Here is a 9,572-nt window from a genome sequence, read left to right as displayed (position 1 = left end):
CAACGGTCACTTATTAGAAGTACAAAACGAGGATTTGTAAAGAAGAATGTTGGAGGATTTCGATATTAGCCAAGAGGAGACTGGTTTTCCTTGGCTAAAGTAAGGATACTTTGCTTCCTTTGCTCCTGTTAACAAACGTTGGTTTTTACGAGACTCACCGGTGCATGCGCAACGCCGACCTTATTTTTAATATAACTCCGACTGGATTTGTCTGAAAGAAGAAAGTCATATACACCTAGGATGACTTGAGGGTGAGTAATTTATGGACTAATTTTCATTTTTGGGTGAACTAACCCTTTAAAGAATACGAAGTGCAAAAGAACAGCGTTTATTTGAAATCGAAATATTTTGTAACATCTTACATCTCTTTATAGTCCCTTTTGATCAATTTAATGCGTCCTAAGTGAATAAAAGTATACATTTCTTTCTTTAAAACAGAATCATTCTGACCCCAAATTGGTGGAATGGTAGTATACATACCAAATAAAAATGCTACTATTTATTATTTTATAATTATGGAATTACAAGTCATTGTTTTTCTAATATATAGATTCGTTTGAGCCAGAGGTGTATAATCCTGAAGCCCCCAGCATGACCTCGCGGCCCATGTACAGACACAGAGTCAACGCTCAGCGGCCCAATCTGATTGGTCTGACCATGGGAGAAGTGGATCTGCCCTCTAGAGGTAACTGTGAGCTCTGGCCTCCCTGCTAAACCAGCTCTTCAGGAATTTGCTTATTTTTCTTCCTGTGGAATTGAAATATACATTTTTTTTGTCCTTTACTTCCCTTTTTTTGTGTGTGTAATTCTTTTAGAGAAAATGTTAAACAGCAACAGCGCTCGGATAGTTTTAGAATCAGACTCCAGGAAGAGAGGAGCAGGAATGCATGATGGAGCGATTCCTGCAAAGAAACCCTGGTTTGACAAGTAAGACAGAGTCATTCAAATATTTTATAATTTTAATATTCTGAATTTTAAAAATATATATTTTTAATTTAATTATAATTTTCTGGTGAAATGGGTACATAAACGTGTGCATATAGTTGAATATGAATGCAGTCTTTCTAAAGAGGTTTATTAAAATGCTTGAGTGCACACAAACAAAGTATTCATTATTTGGTGCTGCATGCATTTGTTTGTTTCATTACTTACATTTGACCTCAATGTGCATTTTTCTTTTCGCTCTACAGACCAAACTTCAACAAACCAAACCACCACAGCTTTCACAGCAGAGTGCCCTACTCTTCAGCAAACGCCAAACTGGCCATCCGTCAGATTCCTCCTGAACTCAACAACATCAGCAAACTAAACGAGCACTTCAGCAAGTTTGGCACCATCGTCAATCTACAGGTACTGCGATGGTTAAAAGTCAACATTTGTGATATGTGATATGTTGTTCATGATCGTTTTGATCTTATAAGCACATTTCCTCTGTTTTAGGTGGCATATAATAATGACCCAGAGGGGGCGCTTATCCAGTTTGCCTCCCCTGAAGAAGCCAAACGGGCCATGCAGAGCACAGAGGCAGTGCTCAACAACCGCTTCATCAGAGTACACTGGCACAGAGAGGACGCGGTGGAGCACACACACACCACTCCACATCCGGTATCAAGTTCTCCAGGAAATTGAACTATTAGTGGTCAAGCAATATTTTCTTAGTGACCGATGCCACTAAAATGTATATTTAAATTTAATTATGATTAAATACATATTTTATTGTATTTATTAAATGTATATTTTATTTAAAGATAAGATTTTTTTGTAATAAAATATTTTTGTCTTTAAGGAGTAAATAACACATCACTATTTTTATCGATTTATCACAATTTAATATTAAGAGAGTAAATGACACGCATCACAATTTTTATATTTATCACTATTATATTAATCAATTTAATGATAAACTTATCAAAATGTTTATATTAACACTTTAATTTCAAGAGAGTAACTTACATTCATCACAATGTTTATCATCATTTAGTTTATAGTAGCTAACAGATTTATCATTGTTTTATTTCACATGCACAATGCAGTCACAGCAATACAATTCATATTTATTTTATATAACATTAAAATAATTAATTTGAAAATTAGTTTGAACTTAAATGTGTTAAAAATTGATTTATAAATTGTTCTGTGCTCCTATTATAAGGTTTTAGAAATAAAAAATGTAATCACTCGTGAACCGAAAGCAAATTAAACACTACAATGAACAGTTCACTCGTTAATCAACCTTGGCTACATATTGATGATCCACTAATTACTACCCAGGCTGTATTAATACCTCTTTCCACAACACAAAAAAATTCTTACATAGTTTGCAGTACACATTCCTTTTTAGGACAAATTCTTACAATATTGAGTCATTTTATTGTGCATGATCTGACTGCTGAGTGCATTAGGCAAACATCATGATCAGTTTCATATATCAGATGGTTCCAGCTGTAAAATCTGATTGTTGGAGCCATGCTTGTTTTTTGTAGAGCATACAGACAGCCCAGGAGCCTGTGGTGACCACACCGAAACAGTCAGTGAAAGACCGGCTCGGACCCCTGCCCACAGCCCACCCTGAACCCTCACACGACTCCGGCGGCGCTCCACAGGTGAATGTGTGGCTCAAACTCTTCCTGATCATGCGTGTTTGTATTTGTTCTTTGTCTCAGATCTCAGCATGTCTCTGTATTTCTGTTCTCTACAGAATACAACCAAGGCTTCAGTGAAGGAGCGTTTGGGCCTCTCTAAACCAGCTGGCTTTGGAGGAAAGGTATGTTTTCATGGTTTTGCATAGTGAGGCTTTATACTTTTATCAGAAAGTCTAGTCTATGTTGCAGCTTATAAACCTCCCACTTTCACTTTAAGGGCCTAATTACTTGTTTGTGTAGAGCAGTGTTTCCCAACTGGGGTGCCGTCTGTCGAGAGCAGTTTGTTCTTATTTTATTACTGACTGCTTACTTGTCATTTTTTATTCAATTCAAAGTCTGAAATCAAGCTATCTCGTGCTACTGCACCAAAATTACCCCACTGTAAAATAAAAAATAAAAAAATTTGTGAGATAGCTAGTTATAATGGTAATTAAATTGTTTACATATGTATAAAAGCCTACATTAAAATGGCATTATATCCTACATTATAAATTGGTCTCTTCATTAGAAATTAGCCTACTGATTGCCACCATTGATGGACAAAATTTTTTTATAATATTAAAAATATCTGTATGACATTATATTCTGCAGTTCTTCCCTGTTGTACCGAATATCTATACTTTTCGAATTATCATATTGAAGTTAGAAATTCAAATATTGTGTATATTATTTTGTAGGGTGCCACAAGTTTGTTAAAATTTCCAAAGGGTGCTGCGACTGAAAAAAGGTTGGGAAACACTGGTGTAGAGTATGCATTCAACAGTGCCATCTTGTTGTGGCCCACTGGCTTCTTTTGAGACACTTTTACATGTGTATATATAATGTAAAATCTCTTGGTAAAATCTTTCCTTTTTTCTTTAGGTCTTTTCCACATCTACTGGCCTGACTAAGACTGTTTATAACCCAGCTGCACTGAAAGCTGGCCAGAAGGGAGCGCCATTCGGGAGCGCCACTGTCAGCGCAGAAGATGCCCTGAAAAGGAAACAGGTTTGTATCATTGTGCTGGAAAAAGCAACCTGCAAGTCACACGTTTTATGCTTGTGTTAGCAGTGTTGAACTACTGTAAATGTGGTCCTGTCATTCTCCACCAGGAGGCGCTGAAGCTTCAGCACGACATTCGGAAAAAGAAACAGGAGATTTTGGAGAAGCACATTCAGACTCAGAAGGTGCGGCATTAATTGTTGTACTTTTGTCTTGTTCATATATTATGATAATTAGAAAGATGCTTGTTGTTTCCTAGGTGACACTATCTGTTAACTAGGTGTATTTTAAGTTAAAGTTAAAAAGTACACTACCATTTAAACGTTTGGGAAATGCTTTTATTCAGTAAAGACATTTATAATGTTACAAAATATTTCTTTTGGGAATAAATGCTATTCTTTTGGACTCTATTTATCAAAGAATACTGAATTTACAACTGTTTCCACAAAAATATGAAGCAGCACAACTGTTTTCCACATTGATAATATAAAAAAAGTTTAAGCACCAAATAAACAAAAAATATATTCAAATAGAAAATAGATTCATCTCAAGTACTAGTAAAATTTTTTATATTTTTATGTTTTTATATGTAGCTGCGACATATTACTAGGCTGGCACTGACTTCATTACCTCAAAAGTGTGATAAAATGTTTAAAAATGTGCATGAACTTAGTCTAGAAAAATAGCTTTTTGCTGTTGTCACAGCTTGCTAACTAGTGATGGAAACAAGTATTTGGAAGTCAGTCTTGTGAGAGCACATTAATTGATCTGTGCTATTTGACAAGCTCATAAATCAAAGTGTCGCTTTACTTCTAATATCAGCAGGCTTCTGTGAGGGTTTGATTTAGGGATAGAGAAATTAATGACTTTGTACATAAACGACTGCATTTTGAGGTGACTGAGACTGGTGTGTGTCTTCAGCTGCTGATATCTAAGCTGGAGAAGAACAGGTCCATGAAGGCGGAGGATAAAGCTCTGATCATGCAGACCCTCACCACCTTCACCAACAGCATCACCAAACTACAGGAGGAGATGAAAGGACTGTCCAGTGCTAATGCCCTCAAGACCACACTCAAGAGCAAGGCTCAGGTACACACACAGTCCCAAAGCACCATAATCAACAAATGAGTTTTTCTGCATGTGTAGCCTATATGATGGTTCTCCGTTTTCAGGCTCAAAAGGAGCTCCTGGACACTGAGTTGGACCTTTATAAGAAAATCCAGGCAGGAGAAGACACTGCTGAACTCAAGATCAAATACACTCAGCTGCAATTGGAGGTATATTTTACAAAGAGACAAAAAGCTCTATTCTTGCGCACATTTACTTTTTCTTATAGCTAGAATATGGCACATTTATATTTCTTTCCAAATTTAGTCGTTAGTCTGTATATAGCTCTATTTTTACATTTGCTCTCAAAAAATGTGAAAAAAATGGATAGACTGGATAGAAAAGCTATTTTATTACAAAGTGCATGCTGTACAATTGTTTACTACAAAACATTATAGTTATCTGACTGAAACTAAAATTAAAACCAAACCAAACCAAAAAAAAAAACCCAAAACCAATACATAAAATAAAATACTTATTTCGGCTAGTTGCCAAGGCAATATTTCTCATTTTAATTTAGTTTAATTTAATGTACAAAAATAACTGAAATAAATGTATAATACATTTTATATAAATATAAAACAAAAAAATATATAATAAATATAAATTACAAAAGCACACAACAAAATTACTAACATTTTAGCAAAAGTTAAATGTAACAAAAATGTAACAAAACGCATTCAAAATATTAATAAAAACTGTACTAGTATCTCTATGATGCTGAAATAACACTGCTAAAAAATCAAGTTAAAAAAACGGAAATCTAGACATAGTGACCACTTAACTAAATGAACACCAAAAGAAACGTTTAAAATCATATTTACCTATAAGCACATTGAACCAGTATAAAAATATGAAATAGAAAAAAAAAAGACAATTAAACAAAATGTTGTGGCTAAGCGAGTTCTTTTGAGAAATAAAAACATCACACATTACATTAGCCACATTTAAATACGATTGTCAATCCAGAAATTATGCAGTGCTAGTAGCATGAGAAATTAAACTTTTATTCAAGTAGTGAATAGGTTATAAACCGAAAACTCATTCTCAGTCCTTCCACTGAGTGGCACTGTAGTGCTACTTAAACTCTGTAAGCTTATACGAGATGTTTTCATTCAGGCTGCCAAAAGGGGGCTGCTGACCCCAGGACGTGGGAGGGGGGCCCACGGCAGGGGTCGGGGGGGCCTGAGGAGCCGAGGACGCGGGAGAGGAGTCCCAACTCACGCTGTGGTGGATCATCGACCCCGAGCTTTAGAGATCGGCGGTTTCACTGAGGCAGATCGAGTCGACCTGCTGCCACACTTCGCAGTGAGTGACTTTAAAGGGCATGTTGCATCACACTGTTATGAGGTATGTCTTTGAGTCATAACTGGTTCTCCCACTAACCTCCAGCAATACGGGGAGATTGAAGATTGCCAGATGGAGGATTCTAGTCTTAGTGCCATCATTACATACAAAACCCGTGCAGAGGCAGAACAGGTACTGACATAACCCATAAACATCAGTAAACACATACATGTACGCCTTCATGCAGAGTCTGAACTTCAACTCTGTTCCTCAGGCGGCCATCCACGGTGTTCGGTTAAATAATCAGGAGCTGCGCTTGGCCTGGCACAAGCCCACGGCTTCCCTCAACACAACAGACCCGGATGAAGTTGAACCTGAGGATGAGGAGGTACGCCCTTCATCACATTTCACTTTAAGAGTGTTTGGTTTACTCATTTGTACTACTTTTCTTAGGTATTCAAGTCATTTTAACGTTTGTATCCATTACAATATATTTATTTTTGCTGGAGAATAAAAGAAAGTCTTTTTTTTTTTCAGCAAGGGTGCATTAAATTGATCAAAAATAACAGTAAAGACATTTGTTACAAAGCATAAATGCTGTTCTTTTGAAATTTCTATTCATCAAAGCTTCATAAATTAAGCAGCACAACTATTTTCAGTAATAATGATAATAAGAAATATTTCTTGAGCAGCAAATCAGCATATTAGAATGATTTCTGAAGGGTCATGTGACTGAAGACTGGAGTAATGATGCTGAAAATTCAGCTTTGATCACAGGAATAAATAGCATTTAAAAAATATTAAAATAGAAAAAGTACTTTTAAATTGTAATAATATTTCATAAAATTGCTGTTTTTACTGTATTTTTGTAAAATGCAGCTTTGGTGCGCATAAGTGACAAAAACAATATAAAAATATACCGACCCTAAAACACTAAACAGTCCTGCGATAATACATATTTTGATTGTCCATTGAGTGAAATACTTGACAAATTGGAAGGATCTTCATATTATTTTCTTTTTATTTGGAACCTAATGGACACAACCCAAAAATGTGATAATTTATAACAAATTAAGTCATCAGTGTCTGTACACAACTTAATGTACCACTTAAGTTAAAAACAAAAACTTAATTTCAGTTTGCATTATTGCATTTCTTTCTCTTAAGTTCTATTTAAATGAGCCACAAACTAATGCAAACCTGTGACCGCAAAACGTTACATTTAATTTTTCTGTTGTGATGTTGCTGAGCAAGTGTAAACAACTTTGCATTATGCTTTATAACATACCTTAATAAATGTTGGATTAGTCTCACTTTATATTACTGTTTCTTCCTTGTTCTTGTGTAGAAGTAACATAAACCAGTCCTGCTCACATATAGCTGAGCGAATGTACCATGGGATAAGCACGAAACATTTGTACTGTCATTGTGCATTCATTTGATTCTGAGTGTCCGATTTCTGATTGGCTGCAGTTTCCAGAGGATTCGTTCGTGGACGATTCCCTGCTGCAGGACGATGATGAAGAGGAAGACGATAACGAGTCGCGCTCATGGCGTAGATGAAGATGAAGTCGTGTGTCCAGTCCTGCTGCACTGCACCACTCGAGCACATCAGATCTTGAGTTCTGTGTTTTTGAAATGGTTGTTTTTAATAATATTGATTTACATTTCATTGGCTTTTTTTATTTTACTTATCAAACCTGAGCAGCAAATAGAAAACGTTACTCAAAAGGCTGTGAATTTCAATTACTGAGATGTAAGATAACATGAATGATTTGATTTCTCGCCGTCATCGTTTTGTTTCGTATCGTTTCAAAACATTGACTAACTTTTGGCGGCTGCATTGTTTTTCTTTTTTCTTTTTTCTTTTCTTTTTTTCTTTTTTTTTTATGGTCCGTATGTTGACCCAAATTTCTTTTCAACATTTCTGAAAATGTTACAGATTGAGACAAATATGGGAAATGTTTCGATCTCAAAGACAACGGTAGAGCATTTTTGGAGCGTTGTTATAAAACATGTTGTATGCTTTCCTTAGTATAATCAGCCTGATGAGGATGTAGCTTTTTGTGTACATATTTTATGTATCAATTTTAATGGTTTTTGCTTCTGGATTCATCTCCTGGCTTTAATTTTGAAATGTAAAAAAATAAAGAAGTGAAATGGTCTAGAAAAAATATCAGCTGCAAAAAAAAAGAAAAACCAAAAGAAAAAAAATATTGAGAGCTCTGCTGCAAAAGCAGCATTGAAAACAAAAAAATCTGAACAGCTGAATAAAGACCATTTCAACCCCCACCCCCCAATCCTCACAAAAAGAGCAAATTTCTTAAATTCATCATGCACCCACAGTACCAGCAAGTAAGTATGGAGCACAAACAGCATAAAATGAGGTAAGCAAAGTTTTTATATGTTGTTTTACATCTGTTTTTTCTTTTCAGGTGACTAACTAACCGTTGTGCATTTCTGTCCATTAGGTCATGTGTTTATGGATGAAGGTTGAACTACATCGGATCACCAAACATGTCCCGTTACAAATCGGTATGGTCTTCATTCACATTCTTCATGGCCTTTTCTAATTATTTGGACATTTTCATTGTCAACTTGTGATAAAACCGCCCAGCTCTTTTCCCGCAGGACACTAAAACCTGTTTTTACAATATTTGTTGACCCTTGACGCCATCGCACCATCCTGACGACTTGCATCCGGCCTCCATACAACCTCTGAGCATCACATTTGCATAGTGGAGAACGAATTACCCAATCAGAGCTGTAGCAGTCGGTGATGTGGCTCTCCCACCTTGGTGCCTGTCGTGGAAGCTCAGCTAATTGTGAAGAATTCGATTTGCTCTTGGAGTGTGCCATGAAGCTCAGCTTTACCCCCACCAACTAAACCTCGCCCGGCCCAGCAAGGGGGCCCTTAAGTGGACGCTCGCCCCCTCCTACACGGCCTCATGCTGCACTCCTCTCCCAATACCCCCTCCGTCACTCGCTGGGACCTGATCTCTCACCATCGTACAGGCCTAAAGTGAGTGTGTGTGTGTGTCCCATTCCTCCCCTAGTTAAAATTTGACCTTTGACCTCTCTCTCGGTGTAATATAACATTTTAATAAGCTTTGTTGGGTCAGTTCGTGTGTCGTTACTATAGAGATTGTCGCGGTGTGTGAGGGATGTAAATCGCGGTTCTTAAATAGGCCTATTTAATCTGAGGGACCCCTGCAGCCTGACTACTCCTTAATGAAGTGATGTATTTGTTAAACTCCGACTCATCGTGAGCTGTGAGTCCATGAGGCCAATGCATTTCCGGCGGAATAAACTGCATAATGCATTTACCGCAGAAAACATGGACTAACTAGTTTAGAGCGTGTCGGAGTGCTTCAGCTAACGCGTTTACATTGGCCCAGTCATTTGTAAAGACTCTTTAATCTGTAATTTGTGTCAGTAAGATAAATGGGTTTATTTCTTAACCGGTGAAGTGAATGATGTTTGACTCTGAATCGAAAATAAGGTGTGAAGTTAGCATCAAGAGTTATATTTTTAGTCATTTTATTCTGATTTGGG

At 36.6% G+C, this 9,572-nt stretch overlaps 1 protein-coding gene across 3 annotated transcripts in view; it reads left to right on the top strand.

The window, feature by feature from the left end:
* LOC107690205 (RNA-binding protein 26-like) overlaps positions 1 to 8,317 on the top strand; it is a 16,177-nt gene extending 7,860 nt beyond the window's left edge. For all 3 annotated transcript variants that reach the window (XM_016488463.1, XM_016488462.1, XM_016488464.1), the window contains 14 exons: positions 551 to 685; positions 816 to 927; positions 1,191 to 1,350; positions 1,441 to 1,605; positions 2,484 to 2,603; positions 2,699 to 2,764; positions 3,504 to 3,629; positions 3,734 to 3,808; positions 4,545 to 4,712; positions 4,796 to 4,900; positions 5,850 to 6,038; positions 6,123 to 6,209; positions 6,292 to 6,405; positions 7,491 to 8,317. In XM_016488463.1, the coding sequence (XP_016343949.1) occupies positions 551 to 685; positions 816 to 927; positions 1,191 to 1,350; positions 1,441 to 1,605; positions 2,484 to 2,603; positions 2,699 to 2,764; positions 3,504 to 3,629; positions 3,734 to 3,808; positions 4,545 to 4,712; positions 4,796 to 4,900; positions 5,850 to 6,038; positions 6,123 to 6,209; positions 6,292 to 6,405; positions 7,491 to 7,580 (1,712 nt within the window). In that variant the 3' untranslated portion in view covers positions 7,581 to 8,317. The remainder of the gene's footprint in view (positions 1 to 550; positions 686 to 815; positions 928 to 1,190; positions 1,351 to 1,440; positions 1,606 to 2,483; positions 2,604 to 2,698; positions 2,765 to 3,503; positions 3,630 to 3,733; positions 3,809 to 4,544; positions 4,713 to 4,795; positions 4,901 to 5,849; positions 6,039 to 6,122; positions 6,210 to 6,291; positions 6,406 to 7,490) is intronic.
* The last annotated feature ends 1,255 nt before the right edge of the window (positions 8,318 to 9,572 follow it).

The sequence above is a fragment of the Sinocyclocheilus anshuiensis genome, unplaced genomic scaffold (genome assembly GCF_001515605.1).
Source record: "Sinocyclocheilus anshuiensis isolate Anshui unplaced genomic scaffold, SAMN03320099.WGS_v1.1 scaffold1391, whole genome shotgun sequence".
In the NCBI taxonomy this organism is placed as follows: Eukaryota; Metazoa; Chordata; class Actinopteri; order Cypriniformes; family Cyprinidae; genus Sinocyclocheilus; species Sinocyclocheilus anshuiensis.
This window is presented reverse-complemented; position numbering and strand designations above follow the sequence as displayed.